Below are 17,189 nucleotides of genomic sequence, written 5' to 3' on the forward strand. Positions count from 1 at the left end.
TAAAATTTCATTGTTTGAAGTAGATAAAGCTGAAAGATTATAACTAACAGTCACTCAGTCAATAAACTAACTCTGATACTAGCACAAAAAGCATGAATTTAGGTTGTCATTTTGTATAGAGACTGTATCCACTCTTTCTTTGCTTTAGAAGAACATTCATGTTTTTGTCTGCATGACCTGATTTTTCTGCATGAATTCTCTGTTATAGATAAGATTGCGAATAATGTTCTGTATGAGAATGTCAAAGCAATCAGCTTTGTTTATTTTGCCACCCTGTAAATTTACACAATTAATGTCTCTTCTAGTATAGTCTAGTTTTTGTCTCAAGTCACACTTTATGTTGAATAATGGATTTTATCCCTCATGGGCTCACGATTCTCTGCTCTGTTCTAATGGGGTGCTACACTAAAGGACATATTTAAATGTCTCGAGTGGGAGTGTTGCAGGAAGCCTTCAACGCTTGTATTTGCATGAGCGAGCAGAGAACTTTTTGGACAGGAACAGCACAGCGTTTGGCATGCAACCCTGAAACAGTTTTTATTCGGCAGCCATGTGGGAGGATCCTATTTGAATGCATCTTGTGTAATGTTTGATCTGACAGGCAACATGCTGATGTGCATGGATATGCAGTCAATTAGCATTGGCAAGACTGACTTGCAGGTGCCTGATGAAGATAGATCAGGTAGACGTAACTCTTTTCAACTACAAATAAGTTCTGTGATTTTTTAAAAAGATGGTTAAATTACCTTCTCAAAACTTCAGTCGCCTACAGCTAAACGTACAGCGATCTGCACACATTTCAAGCCCAGACAAAATGCAGAGGAGACATCCATCAGTTTCAAAAGAGTCTCTTACAATCAGATCTCCATGCCTGCTGGCAGCTATATGTTGGAGAGCAGCAGTAAGCGGGTTTATTATGAAGACCTGCCAGTTCTGTGGGTGCTGGAACTGGAGCTTCCCCGAAATTGCAGAATCCAGCCTTGGACAACCTGCTAGAAGAAGCTAATGCATTTCTGCACTTGATACCCGCATAATTCCCTAGAGTGCTATGGCATAATCTATGTATGATAATGATGCAATGTCAAACATTTTCTTATTTGCCAGAAGTGGGCGAGCATGTGAAACTGCATTTTCATGCCTCCAAGGAAATAACCTCATGACCAAAGTGACAACGTAAAGAGATGACAGACGTGGTGGCATGAATAGCCTGTGGAGATTTGTATGTGTGCGTGTGGCTATGTGTTAATTACATGCCATTGCGATTCAATGTTTCTTTTCTAAATATGCGAGATGTCACTTTCCGATCCTGCTCCCCCCAATCAGCACTAAATCATCAGTCTATCGCGGATAGGTTGGTTGTTCTGCTGTGAGCGCAGCGCGGAATGTGTCTGGGATGCAACCAGTAGTTTAGACTGACTGACTGACTGCTGTGAAGAAGTAGTTGCGCATCACTGACGGATTCCAGCGCCGCGGAAACCGCCGAAAGTCACGTCTTTCTTCTCACTGAGCTAAATGGCTCGGATTTACGACAGATACGACTTATGCAGATGAGTGATTCGATTCTATAAGCGTTTGGGAAATGCAAACGATTGTCCGGCTATAAATGTAAGTACGCAGTGTGTCATGTGTGAGGCGATGGACATTCATTAATGTGAATGAAGTGTTTGAAAAAGTCGGGAGTGCACGTTTTATGTTTTTATTTTCGCTTACTCTTAATCATGCTTGTTTTTACCATTTGATTTGGAAAAATGATTCATTTTGTTGAATACAGCTTCTTTTATATGAAACAGTTTGTGTTGATATGCGTTTATGATTAGTTTCACTATATAGTATGCTGGGTTTGCTTTTATAATGAAGTTCAGGTGTGACAGGTCTTTAAACTTAACCCTTAAGGTTTTTAACCATTCATGGGGGGAAAATATTTCAATTAGTTTAAAACTGCTTCTTTTATACTAAACAGTTTGTGTTAATGTGGGTTTTATGAATATTTTCACTGATATATGCTGGGTTTGCTTTTATAACGAAGTTCAGGTGTGACAGGTCGTCAAATTTAACTCGTTTATAGGTCCATGTTCATGTTTTTTAGTGTAAATGCTGGCATAAAATTTAATCATTAGAGTGTGTTCTTAGTATTTTTCAGTGATGGGTTGCAGCTGGAAAGGCATCTGCTGCTTAAAACGTATGCTGGATAAGTTGGCGGTTCATTCCGCTGTGGCAACCCCAGATTAATAAAGGGACTAAGCTGAAAATGACTGAATGTTCCTAGTAATCGGTTCATTTTGCTGTGTATCGATCTCTGAAGTTGTGACTAAGTCGAAAGAAAATGAATGAATGAATGAATGATTTAATTAATTAATGTTCTCGGTATTGTTTAAATGGCTATTTTGAACCTAATGATTCTGTTTTGATTTTGTAGTGCACATATGTGCAATCTGTGTGCGTAGTATTCATTTAGAATATACATTAATATGGTTTAATATGAGAATGTATGTATAATGTTAATATAATAAAATACTAATAAATAATATAATATATAATACGTTACTAATACGCCGTAATACTTTTAATTATTAATATTCTACATTTTAAAGTGGTTAAAGTGGCTAACTTATAACTATCACAAATTAATCAATGCAAGACCATTACAGCTTTACAGTAAATAGGATAATTGTGTTTCTGTAAGCAGGGATAACATGGCCAGCAATTATTTTCAGTTTTTGCATTTGTTTTTTCCTGCAGGATTCAGCTATACAATATATTTCAGTGACCAGCTCAGATTTTCAGATGAATGACAGTTCCAAAACTAAAACTCTGGGATGTTTCTGTAGAGGCACTAAGTTGAAAATAACTTTTGACAGATGTGGTCTAAAGATATTCTGACTCAGTTCTGGCAAAAATTGCATGGAATATGTAGGCACATTATATGCATCTGTTTTGTCTGTTGCTTATTTAGATCCACTTACAATGGATTTGAAGTGAACTGAGCATCATTATCATCCTCTCAGCTTCATATTTCTCCCTGGTGTCACAGAGCACCACGCTTCATTTCATTATAAGATTGTTTTTTGTAATGGCACTCATAGATTGTAAAGTCGATATAGTGTCTGAATAGGTCAAACAAGACAAGGTTATAGTAAAGCCCTTGAACTGGATTAATTGACATCCTTAAGTGACACAATGACTTAATGGTTGCAATGACTGTATCCATTACTATAGTGTGGCCTGAAAAAACATACAGATTTCCATCTCGTGATTAGCTGAAGGCTTTAGGCTAAGCTCTCTGCTGATTTACAAATCAGCATTTTTCAGATGCTCTGTTAGCTGGTAAATGATCAGTTGTGTCAAAGCTGTTTATTCTGGGTATCATGAGATGCCCAGATAATATTTATCAAAAGCAAGGCAATCTGATTTATCCTGCACAAACTCTCTCTTCCACATTCATATTTTATTATTTACAATATTTCAGAGGAAAAAATTAGATGTTTTTCTTGTTGCATCATACAAATAAATATAATTATTTTTCATTTAATTATAAGGCATAAAATCTTTCACATTACGCTCCTGTTTTGCTTTCATGATTAATTTAGAAGGTATCGGTGGAGATATTTTTAAGTTTCTCACAGAACTGTAATTGGACCCTGCTGTTCAAGATACAGAACTCAGTCATTCACTGACCTAGATTCTCTCTGAGATTTCTGCTGTTTGAAGTCAATATAGCAAGAAGGTGCACAATAAAGAAAAACAGCTGAGGCTCTTTGCTTTGTAGATGAACGTCACTTAGTAATGTCAGACCAGCCGTCATGCAGACCTCCTAATCATGCAGTTCAAAAGTTTGGGGTTAGAAAGAGGTTTCATTTTTGAAAGAAATAGTATCTTTTTTCACTAATAACACATTCAATTGATCAAAGTGACAGTGGAGATGTTACAAATGACTTATATGTCTAATAAATGCATTTTCTTTGAAACATTTCATCAAAGAATCCTAAAAAAAGCATCACGGTTTCAACAAGAAAATCACATTTATATTTAATATTGTAATAAATATGTGTATATACACTCAAGTACACATGTACAAATACTGATGTTGTCATTTAGAGCTTTTTGTTTGACAATCATTCAGAATAACAGGTTTGCATTTGCTGTGATCAGGTTTATGATCACCTTTCTGTTGTTTTATGCCACATTTTTATTTATTTATAGATATAAATTTGATAGAATAGAGAAGAGATAAAAGAATGTACACCTAAACCTACTTTCAACCCAATTATGGGTGTAATAGGACTAACCCAACTGCCTGGTTACTTTTTTAGCTAAATTAATAGGACCAAATTTAACCCAATGTTTGGGTCAGTCCATATTTTAACCAATTTAATATTTAATTAATCTGGCATTTTTAATGTGTACAGAAAGCCAGAGCAAATTTAATATTAGCTTACTGTTGGTAAACAGAGAAGGTTGATGTGCTCAAGAGAATTTAAAAACATTTACAATTTTGCAAGCCCCAAACATTTCAATGATAGCAAATATTACACACAAAAGTCAGGAGGGCAGTTTTGTGTATCTGTAGCACCGGAGACCCAATACCCATATCCACGAGTGCATTCACAGCCACAGGCTTTTTGGGTTTTACTGGGAAGGCTGCTAAATATGTCCAGCATACCCTTCCCGTAGGGTCTTCCTTATCAAGGTTCAGACCTCATTGAAGATGTCACCTGTCACTCTAAATGAATGACATCTCAGTCTTAAGACCAGGATCCTCTGAGCAGCCACTGACTCACTAACCACGAGGGTGGAAGTGAGGGAGAACAGCTTTTCATAATTGAGGAAAGTTTGAGAGTGGGATATGCAGTGGAAAACTACATATTTTAAGAACAAATAAGATCTTTTTTTCCAAAAGAGGTGTCAACTGTGCACTGAACAAAAATCACAAAAATCAAAGGAAGACTTCACCTATAAATAATTCTGTCATTGTTTATTCACCTCCACCATGTTCTAAATCCGTATGCCGTTTTTTCTTTTGTGGAACATAAAAAGAAGATATTTTAAGAGTGCGTGACCGCCATTAAAAAGACATTACACTGTAAAAACTGTTGGGTTCTACACACATGATTTGTGTTGGGACAACATAAAAGAATTAAGTTAACCTATTAGTTTTTAAATGGCATGATGATTTTTATTGGAATAGATTTTCCGTGTGCAGTTAATTAAAGGAAAGTTGTGCAGGCAATGGTCAAAAACAGGGGCAAACAGTAGCATAAAGATAATCCTATATCCGTGTTCCACATACAGGCAAATGGTAAGGTATGGGGTAAAGAATCAAAATGAAAAGCAGACAAGGATTAAAAACAAGGCAAGACAAACAGGAAAACAATTGGTAATGTTTGCTAGGTGCGTGATGAGTTATCAGCTATTTAAGTGTAATCAGTGGGAGACAGGAACTGGTGTGTGCGAGGTGCTGCTGGGAGTTGTAGTTCATTACTGTGACGTGCAATCTCCACCAATCTGCAACTGCCAGATCGCCGGCGATCACAACAAATGCATTAAATTACCCTAAAATGAGAATTGTGTCATCATACTGTATACTTATCTTTGTGACACAACAAAATTCTAATAATTTTACTTAAATCTGAGAGATTTTTGTCCTCTATTATAAGTCTGTTCACCTCAAACTCCGACACTTCTAAATGTTCCTAAAGAATTTAAAATACACTAGTTTGAATCAAGCAAGTCATAATCCATTCATAATTGTCCTTCAGTCCCTTATTTATCAGGGGTCACCACAGTGGAATGAACCACCAACTACTCCGGCATATGTTTTACAAAGCAGATGCCCTTCCAGCTGCAACCCAGTACTGGGAAACAGTCATAAACCATTTTTTTTTTGTTTACAGGATTTATGTTTAGAGCTGCTGTAAAAATAGTTTGAGAAATCGATTTTTCAATTTCAAAATGCATAGCTATTTGAAAGGTTAACATATAAAAACATATTTTACATATTGTGAGCTGTGTTTAATCTTGTGGCAATAAAACCAACTTACATGAAACGCATTATGTGATAGTTTGAGTGTAAAAACCAAGCTCAGAATCGATTCAAGAGAGAATAGAGATGCATTTTGAAAATCGCAGAATTGATTACTATTGGTTATATGTCGAAGTATGCTAAAGGACTTTTAATTTGTCAGTAACCTGGGTTAAGTGCTTCCGGTATACTGTATGCCATTGTAAAAATGGTGCATGCAAGGTCTATTTTCTTTAAAAATCAACTCTTCTCCACTAGCTGAGGGATATCCGATATAAAGAGGGTCTCAGATTGTACAAGAAGCACTGCATTAAATTACATTTTCCCCGCCATAATCAATAGAGCTTCTGCGCTAGCCTGCCGATTCTGACAGGCATGTGCAAGTAAACGACTTTTTCTCTCATTTTACGCTTGAGCAACTAAATGAATGCCAATGTCTATTTAAATGATTGTATTGTAATTACATTACAACATTGATGCCGTAAAAAGGAACCGTATAAAATGAAAAAAAAAAAAAAGTCACGTTAATCGTTCACCGGAGGCTTATCATTATGGGAAGAAACACTAGCTCCTCATATACCCTATTACGATTACTATTCATGCTTGGCTGTTAAAGCTGGATCATGCTTGCTTGACACACGAGAGCCAGTAAGACTCATTCTTGTGTGACACACTGCACATTTGAACTGCTGCAAGAACCAATGATGTATGTTCTTGCATGTACAGCAGATAAAGTTCTTATGCTTATACGCTCACTGAGCAGTTATACTGCATGTGAATGAACGCCAAAATGAAATCTATTTATCTTATAAAGCAATCATGTATCTTCAGAAGATTTGGATTAAACCTGTGGATTCGTATGGATTTATTTTTTTCATCTCTATATGATTGTTTCAACTTTCATTGTAAAGATTTGATTAAAAATGTCTTTATTTGTGTTATAAAGATGAGTGAAATATTATAAGTTTAAATGACAGAATGTTCATTTTTGGAATGAATAAATCTTTCTGCAAAATGCACTGATTGCAACATGGCAGTATATATTAAAAAGCAAAGCAGCGGTACATATTCTTCTACCCACCTCCATCACAATCCATTATTATTGAGCTGATGAGCAGAAAAGAGACAGGAGTGTTAAAATAATAATGAATTACATGTTCAGATCTTAGAGATGAGTACTCTGTATGGAACATCCTGGATTTAATTTAAGTGACAGGCAGAATGGAGGAGTTACATCCCAGTGTGTTTTTGTTTGTGTTGGTCTCTGTGAAAGAAGTCCTCATGAAGATCCATTTTTTTTTAAAGTTAGCAACATGACAGTTTTGTGTTTGTTTGGCCTCATCAAAATGACAACCATGTCAACATGATAAGAAACCTTGACTCTGTAGCTCCACCCATGTGATCCAAATGTAAGCATTTTTTTCTGCACATTGTGTGTATGAACACTCGCTGCAGGGCAGACGTCTGTTGTCTGAAGCTCATCGTCACAGCTGCACACAGATTGCAATGGTGCTGGAAGACTGAGCAAAGAACCACAGACTATTTTTTGACATCAGGGAGATAAAAAGTAGCTGTGAAATAGGGCCAGATTAAAGCTACGGTATTTACAAGCCCAAAAGGCTCCGAGCCAGATGGATAGAATTCAAGAATGAGGGGATTGAGAATAATTTTATAACCTAAATACTATTTATACTGTTACATCTTGTCATCTTTGCGTAGTTGCTGGTCACATAGCTAAAGTGGTTTTATGTAATTCCCAGGAATACGCACAGTGTTTATCGAGTTTTATATCACCATCAGTAAATCTGTTATGAGAGTGAACTGGATTCCACTGTAAAACATTTTTGAGGGATTATTTTACTCCGTGCTCTGGGATTATGCAGCAGAGACGGTTACATTTATATGTACAGGTCCAAGGTTAAAGATTTCAAATGAGTTAGACAAATACACTCTGACTCTAATGTGTCAAACAAACCTTTTATCCAAGATTTGTTTGAAATGTAGGCAAATTTGTGCAGATTTTATTAAATGTATCAACATTCATATGTTGATACTGTTTCCCAGTACTGGGTTGCGGCTGGAAGGCCTTCAGCTGCGTAAAACATATGCTGGAATAGTTGGCGGTTCATTCCTCTGTGTCGACTACTGATTAATAAAGGGACTAAGCCGAAAAGAAAACTAAAAAATGAATGAATGAACATTCATGTGTTGATACTGTTTTCCAGTACTGGGTTGTGGCTGGAAGAACATCCACTGTGTAAAACATACGCCGGAACAGTTGGCGGTTCATTCTGCTGTGGAGACCCCTGGTTAATAAAGGGACTAAGCCAAAAAAAAGAATGAATAAATTAATAAACATTCACATGTTGATACTGTTTCCCAGTGCTGGGTTGTGGATGGAAGGCCATCCGCTGCGTATAACATATGCTGGAATAGTTGGCGGTCCATTCCTCTGTGGCGACCCCTGATTAATAAAGAGACTAAGCCGAAAAGAAAATAAATGAATGAATAAATAAGCATTCATATTTTGAGACTATTTCCCAGTACTGGGTTGCGGCTGGAAAGCCATCAACTGCGTAAAACATATTCCGGAAAAGTTGGTGGTTCATTCCGCTGTGGCGACCCCTGATTAATAAAGGGACTAAGCCGAAAAGAAAATGAATGAATGAATAAATAAACATTCATATATTGATACTGTTTCCCAGTATTGGGTTGCGAATGGAAGGTCATCCACTGCGTAAAACATATGCTGGAATAGTTGCCGGTTCATTCCGTTGTGGCAACACCTGATTAATAAAATGACTAAACCAAAAAGAAAAAGAATAAATAAATGAATAAACATTCATATGTTGATATTGTTTCCCAGTACTGGGTTGCAGCTGGATGACCATCTGCTGTGTACAACTTATGCCGGAATAGTTGGCGGTTCATCCCACTGTGGCAACCCCTGATTAATAAATGGGCTAGGCCAAAAAAATGAATGAATAAATAAATATACAGTTATATGTTGATACTGTTTCCCAGTACTGGGTTGCGGCCAGAATAGTTGGTGGTTCATTACGCTGTGGCAACCCCTGATAATTAATTGACTAAGCTGAAAGAAAATGAATGAATCTTGATACTTATTCGTTTTTTTACCCATAGTAATTGAAATATTTTATCCAGTGGTTGAGTCTATCCATATCTTAAACTGGCTTGAATCAACAGCATTTGTATAGCGTGAACCATCATATAGAACTTGTATATTTAAGTATAAGAGTTTTTCCATATATTCCCTTGATTAGCTGGTCAAAAATGTTCTCAAAAAGTACAGTGCAGTTTGAAGCCTTTATTTTTATCTCTTCAGTCAAAGCTTGAGTGAGAATATATTTTGTGACTAAGCAGTCCCCCGATACACTTACGAGAAGGACTGAAAAAACCTGCCCTAATTTTGCCTTCTAAAATGTCAAGCTCTTGTGCTAACTGCGAAATTTGTCAGTAGTGCTTAATCTCTGTACAAATCTGTTGAATCTCTGCATAATCTCTCCATTCTTTGTTTCTCATTTCCCAGTCAGACGCCTGACGCTCGAGCAGCCATGCATGTGTGTAGCTTCGTGGGCTTTTTGCTCCTCCTCCTTTTCATCAGCAGGTAAGAAACTCCTTGTTATGCACTCACTTTCGGTGTTCCTTCACTCATTATTGTCGTACGGCAAGCTGAACATAATTGCTTCCTACGCTGTTTAGTGCCTTTGTGTTTTCCTCAGTTGATTTGAGTCTTAAAAAAAACCCTTCCGTAGTGACTTTGTAAAGTTACTACAAACTAGACGAAGCGGAAAACCCATGTTTGTCAAGAAGTTCTCTTTGGGTGATAAGCTTTCAGAGTGACGTCTTTGCAGAATTGACAAACCGGGTATAATTTAGGTTTTACTCTTTTGGCAGCAAATTAAAGACTATGTGTCTTAAGTATCCATTCACACCAGATTGTGTGGGTTTGTTGCTAAAGGAAGGATGGAATTATAGCTAATCCTTGTAGACTTGCCTGAATGAGACCGTCGGAGTCCATGTACAGGTTACTGATGGAAGCACCAGCCCTCACATCATTTCTCCTCTCTATTTTGCCCGTTTTGAGCTTATCTTTCCATGCAGCGGTACAGTAGCTGCAATGCTAACGCGATTACTGGTGACACTGTAGAGACAAGACACATTGATTTACCGGAACTGCCGCCGCTCAGCCATGTTGAATTGGAATTTCCATTTAATGTGATACGCATCTCATCACTTATGCTGATATTCCGGCCTGACCTTTGAAATTTGATGGGTAGATGTAAGACCTGGTCGGGACGACTCTGCTAAAGATCAAAGGGTGATGTAAAGGAAGTGTGCCAGCATCAATTCACCTCACCATCTGCTTTACCCCACCTCCTTCCTGTCCTCCTTTCCCCTCCAATCTCCCAGCTTCTTCCTGGCAAGAGACTTTAGTGGGTGTACATATAGTTTGGCCAGGAATTCAGCTTTTTTCATGTAACAACCTAAAGCACAATAACAAGAGCAATACCTCCTCTTTGGGTGCTTATCACATGAAGATAAGAATGTCTTATTGAAGGGCTTAATCTCACAAAGGGACATGCAATTGTTTGCCCATCCATACAGGTCCATGCAGAGAGTGGGTTTTACTTGCTGTATTATTTAGGCCATTGGGATTTGTGACTTGTTGGAAATACTAGTGATTTTTAAATATATTTTGCTACTTTCTCGCCATGCAGTTCTGACTCTCTAATGTGTTGTAAAATGGTAATTTTTATTACAGATCAGTTTAGCGATCTTCATATTTACTGCCATAATATTTATGCTAAGGATGCACCAAAAGGAAAATTCTGGGCCAAAACAAAAAATTTTGGTTGCACTAGAGTGAAAGCCAAAAGCAAAAATGCCTTGTTATAATTATTTGTCATTTTAAGACCTTTTAAATTAAACTCTATATATACTGACTTTTTATTGACACTGAACAGCTTTGCCATGACATCACATGAGCATTATTACAAACCACAGGAATATTTATTACGCATGTGTGGTTCATTCTTAGATAAGTATGGGTTCATAAACGGGATATCTACAGATCGGAATATTGAGCTATTTTTAACTTTAATCGTGGCACACGCGATCCACTTTGGTTGACATAACAACAAATCTGTCTTTATATAACCTTATTTCATTGGTTTATTTTAATTGATATTAAAGAGTTTCAGGGCGTCACAGTGGCGCAGTGGGTAGGACGATTGTCTCAGCAAGAAGGTCGCTGGTTCGAGCCTCAGCTAGCTCAGTTGGCATTTCTGTGTGGAGTTTGCATGTTTTCTGTGTTGGCGTGGGTTTCCTCCGGGTGCTCCATTTTCCTCCACACTCCCACACTCCAAAGACATGCGCTACAGGTGAATTGGCTAAGCTAAATTGGCCATAGTGTATGTGTGTGAATGAGAGTGTATGGGTGTTTTCCAGTGTCAGGTTGCAGCTGGAAGGGCATCCGCTGCGTAAAACATATACTGGCTCATTCCGCTGTGGTGACCCCTGATTAATAAAGGGACTGAGCCAAAAAGGAAATGAATGAATGAATAATGGTGCAGTGCTTTCCACATCTGGTGCTTCACTTCATGCAATGACATTGCAAGGAATAAAAGGCAGAGGCAAACAAGCTAAACGGTTGCCACAGTGGAATGAACAGTCCACTTATCCTGCATATGTTTTATGCAGCGGATGCCCTTCCAGCTGCAATCCATCACTGGGAAATGTCCATACACTCTCATTCAAACACATACACTACGGCCAATTTAGCCTATTCAGTTTACCTATAGCGCAGGTTGTGGGGGAAACCAAAGCACCCAGAGAAAATCTACGCTAACACGGGGAGAACATAACCTCCACAAATAAATGCCAACTGACACTTTATGTATTTGTATGTGTGTATATATGTGTATGTGTGTGTGTGTGTGTGTGTGTGTGTGTGTGTGTGTGTGTGTGTGTGTATGTGTGTGTGTATGTGTGTGTAACAATATTATTGTACAAAAACAAATAAACAAAATAAACTGTAATGCATATTTTTTCAAAAGAAGTTTTCATTACAGAAGTTTGAATTTTTAAGGAGCTGTGACAGGTCAGCTATGGTTTCAGGAAACACTTTTCTCTACATTATTACAAATGATCAATTATAGTTCAGCTGCAACTTGTGTGATTGCTTGTGATAAAGTTACTGTTCCTATCAGATTTCTGTATGATTTACACTGCAGAACCACAACATAAGTCTACATTTTGAATGTAATACAAGGGTTAAAGGGGTTTTGCCATAAAACACTTTGATCATTTGGGATGGAAGAGCTTGAGGTACAGTACTGTGAAATCACACTGTAACTTTCAGAACTCAGAATCTACTTCATGGACCAAAAATAGCATTTATTGAAATGAGACTGAAAAAACCTGTGCTACTGGCTGATTAGAAACATTAGACCCATAGAAGTCATGCAAAAGTAAGCTAATTGTAATGCCTACCAACCACAGTTTTGTTAAATATATGTGCTGTAACTTACAGTATATGTAGGGTAAGGAATTTGCTAGTTGTACACAAAAGTAATGAACAGTCTCAGATAGTTCACATTACACTCTAAATACACATTAAATCATGCATAAAACAAACAAAATAGGAAAATATTTGTCATCAGATTGGTTGGTATGCGTACACTGCCTGTATTAGCTCTTACCAAGATAAACTTAACTCTACAATTTCAAAGAATGTGAAGCTTGAAGCTTAAAATAATTTATTACAAGCCAGTTAAAGTTGGGACATCAACAAAACATCTGTTGTTAGTTTCTTTATATGTTGTTACATTTATTTAATTTGTATTTATGATATGATATATGATTTAGAATTGATAACATGTAATTATCTAATAATTTGTTACCATAATAGATTATTCTACAATTATTGCACAATTTAAAAGAATAACTGGCTCAACCTTTCCATGAATATATTTATCTCTCTTTATCTCTCTCAAGCACAAATGTGTGTTTTGGAAGCAAACTTTTAAAATGCAATCTACCAATGTCCAACTTTGCAAGTGACATTTTGAAAAACAAGCCCAAAGTCGCTCTGAGTAAGCAGACATGGTAATACTTTTAAGGGCTTAGGATTTGGCGGAGAAAAGTGTTGTTTTTCACTTCACATGCCCGTTTTACTTCAAGAATCATGGAGAGGTTGAAATAGGCCTGAATAACTGAACCGTTTTTGTGAATGTGCCAGGATTATAATTGGACCTTAGAGAAAAATATTCATATTATGACCTTATTAGAAGTGTTTTTAAATGGAACCCTCTATGATTAAAGTTTTATTTATCAGTCAGATGCCAGAGATCTGTAGAAACATATAAATATACACCGTAGGACTGTTTTGTAGATGAGAGACACCACTGAACGCTCTATTTAAAAATTCATATTTAATGCATGAATCCACAGTACAGTAAGCATTCATTTCTTTGACACGTTCTTCTGCGTAAACCAGACTAGATTCAAATCGCAGAAGGAGATCACACTGTTGGGATCAGCAACGCGCACAGATTTATAAAAATAATTAGGTCATCATCACTCTCAACCCACTAGTTTCAATGAACAAATCGCCTGGCACATTGCTAGCTTGTTTATTTATTTGTTTGTTGGCTGCGTTATTTGTTTTCTATCAGTTTGAATAAAACGAAACAAATAATTTTCTGCGTAATATTTTAGTGCTGGACAAATTCTTCCAAGCAGTTGCGATTGGGTTGATGTCTCATGTAAGCGCTGATGTGTAAACGGGGAGATGAAGATGATACAAACAGTCTCTGTGGATTAAAGCAGAAAGTGTTGTGAAGACAGTCCTGCTAAGAGCGCTTTTCCTCCATGCAAAACACGTCAGTCAGCTTAAACACCAGAGACGTGGGCTGGATTTAGACTCAAGGATGGTTCCGAACTAAAAAAAATACATGGAGGGAGAAAAAAAGCTAATTATCAGTTATAATTGACCTCCGTGTTTTGGACCTTTTTTATGCAACACAGGCTCACTGTGAATTCGTAGCCCTGTAAACATTTTTGGAGAGCGCAAATTATGTAGCCAGAGCTACGTTTGGCTGCAAATTATCTTTAAAATGAATGCTATGGGGTGGTATGACACCCCCCACGGCTACTGTTTCTTTTCTTGCTACCAGCTGAACGCTTACCACCGTGAGGACGGCTTTTCCCTTGTTACTAGTTTGCACAGTAGCTTGCCTTGTATGTCAGCAGACTTGAGATGCAGAAAGAAGATGACCACGATGGGGGTTCGAGTCCAGTAAAGAACGGTTCCAGAGAGCAGGTAAAACAAAAACAAAAGGCACGAATAAAATGGGAAATGCTGGGAATTCTGGAGATGGCACCAGTCGTGCGGGGAACTCTGAAGGCATCACCAGCCTTGTGGGGAACTCTGGAGACGGTACCGACCATGCGGGAAACTCGAGAAATGGCACCGGCTCTGCGGAGATCTATGGAGACGGCACTGGCCGTGTGGGGAACTCTGGAGATGACGCCGGCCGTGTGGGGAACTCTGGAGACGGCACTAGTCGTGCAGGGAACTCTGGAGTCGGCATCGACCGTGCGGTGAACTATGGAGACGCCACTGGCCATACAAGCAACTCTGGAGACAGCACAGGCAGTGCGGGGAACTCTGGAGACGGCATCGGCCGTGCAGGGAACTATGGAGACACCACTGCCTGTTCGGGAAACTCTGGAGATGGCATCGGCTGTTCAGAGAACTCTGAAGAGTGTAAGAGGGCACAGACTGTGCAGGGAACTCTAGAGACAGCACCGGCCATCTGGGAAACTCTGGAGATGGCACCGACCGTGCAGTTAACTCTGGAGATGGCTCCGGCTGTGCATGGAACTCTGGAGACGGCACTGGCCATTTAGGGAACTCTGGACACCTGAGCCACCTCCAGAGATCCCCTACTGGCAGCTAATGGCGGTGTTGTGCATGGTTTGGGATCCATCCCGATAACTGTTTTAGGGTCGGTCCTTTTGTCACAACACTCTGAGGACTGGACACAAGAGGTGAATTTCAAAACATTTAATAAACAAATTTTTTTTTGAATGGCGACCGGTGAGAGTGATTGTAAGAGGGGGTAGCCAGGAAGGGCTTCGACACCTGGCATGTTTTTTGTTCTTACCAGAAATGTATACAGAGTTACATATTTATAATAAGCCTCAGAAAATGTTTTTCAAAATCATGTCAACATGGTTCACATTACAGTTTGGATTAATATAAGCATATTAAAATTTATTAGTTTTATGCATCTCCGTTTGCTTTTTTTAATCATTTAATGAAATCCTAAAGTTTATTTATTTTACTTGAACAAACATAATCCTAAACATCAGCATATTTTTCTACTTGTTTTCTGAATTGGGCAATTAAAACAGAACTTTCTCTGCAACTATTAACTGTAAAAATGATTCATTAAAAAAAACATTTTTCGTATTTTGTTTTATTTTTTATTTTCCCCATTTAACTATGCTTTTAAATTGCATTATGAGGTCTTGATCTTTCTTCAATCAACTTTTAATCTTGAAAAGTAAAAAAAAAGTATTTTATTAACATTAACATTTTTAATAGTTTAAAGTGGTATATTGGCTGGGTTGGTGCCGTATATTAAGGTATAAAAACCTTGTAATAAGCTGCCAGTACATTTTCTGTACTTCTTTTACTATATATTATTTCTTATACATTATATTAATTTCAAAACTACTAAAATATCAAAAAAAGTCACTTTGTTAAACTGTTGAATTTTCAACATCAAAAGTCGATTCACATATTTAGAAAACATCCATCACAAAATATGGAAACAGTTCATTAACAGATATTTTTTTACAGTGTAGTTTCACTTAACAGGTCTACAAACGCAATGACTGCTTGCCATTGGTCAGACTATCAAATAGGCCTGCCCCAAAGTAATGCCATTGTTGCTATGATGGAATGCTCAAAGAAAAGAGAGCAACACAACAGCAACAACATGCAAATTGCTACTTATTGCTTTTTAGTTATATACTATAAATATGCTGTGTTCCACACAATAAATTGTGTTGAAATAACATGAAGGAATTAAGGTTACATGTCAGTTTTTACGAATTTAAGTGAATTGAAGATAATACTATTAAGTTGTCCTAGCAAAATCTCAAGAATTGTGTGGTTATAAGTACTTTTAAATAAGCAGTTTGATTAATAATGCCAAAATTAGTTTATACCACTTGGCTAAAAATAACCCTGTTATCAGTAATTCTTAATGTAATTTATTAAAACTCATAAACACATTTCCAATATTTTTATTTGTAACATTTCTAATAATTGCCATATGAGTAAAATTGTTCACTTGAATCCAGTTCATCCTATAGATGTATTTGAATTTCTATCTTTAACCAAAGACGTAAGCTTTACAATAAGGTTTTGAAGGAATGCATTTCAAGATATTTCTTTTGAAGCTGCTTAAAATGGATTCTAAACATTCAGAAATAATGAATGCATGTCCAGACCTGATCAAATAGATTACATGAGGAAAAATACTCGATCTCCATTTGCCATATATCTTGCATGGCCTGCAAATGTGCATTTTGGGCGAGAAAAGTCTTTAACTTAAAAGATTGAGACATTTCTTGAAAGAAACATCTTTTAGTTCATTCTGTGAGTCTGTGAGCTGTTATTAGGGATATTAGTGAGAGACAATATGCCAAATTATCCACTCAAGTCAAACCATGAACCACATTCAGACAGACTAATAAATAAATCATAGTTTGTTAATCAATCACGCAGGCCAGCTCTGTGAATCGGTTCATTTAAAAAGAAATTATCTAAAAAAATAGCTTGTTTGGACATTGTGTCTGAAGTTATAAACTCAAGAACTTGAGCAAATATTAATTAGATTTAGTCATCTTAATGAACAAATGATTCAGTTCAGTTTGTTAATAAATCACTCAGATGTTCAATAAACACCTCCTATTCACAATCATTATGCTTGCTCAGTGGAATTCATTGCTTTATGTTAAATAAAAAGAAAATGTAGTCAATGACATGTCTTACCTCAGTCGAACTTTGAATAAAAGCATCTGCTTAATGATTAAATGAATAAATGCAAGGTTTAATTTTATTAATAAA

The 17,189-nt window shown here is 37.1% G+C and overlaps 1 protein-coding gene across 2 annotated transcripts in view; it reads left to right on the top strand.

The window, feature by feature from the left end:
* Positions 1–1,415: 1,415 nt before the first annotated feature.
* The window catches only part of gabrz (gamma-aminobutyric acid type A receptor subunit zeta), a 48,670-nt gene continuing 32,896 nt past the window's right edge, over positions 1,416–17,189 (top strand). The window contains 2 exon segments of one of the 2 annotated variants that reach the window (NM_001114742.2): positions 1,416–1,605; positions 9,570–9,647. In NM_001114742.2, coding sequence (NP_001108214.2) covers positions 9,595–9,647 — 53 coding nt within the window. In that variant the 5' untranslated portion in view covers positions 1,416–1,605; positions 9,570–9,594. 2 annotated transcript variants of the gene reach the window in all.

This window comes from Danio rerio, chromosome 12 (assembly GCF_049306965.1).
Source record: "Danio rerio strain Tuebingen ecotype United States chromosome 12, GRCz12tu, whole genome shotgun sequence".
Classification (NCBI taxonomy): domain Eukaryota; kingdom Metazoa; phylum Chordata; class Actinopteri; order Cypriniformes; family Danionidae; genus Danio; species Danio rerio.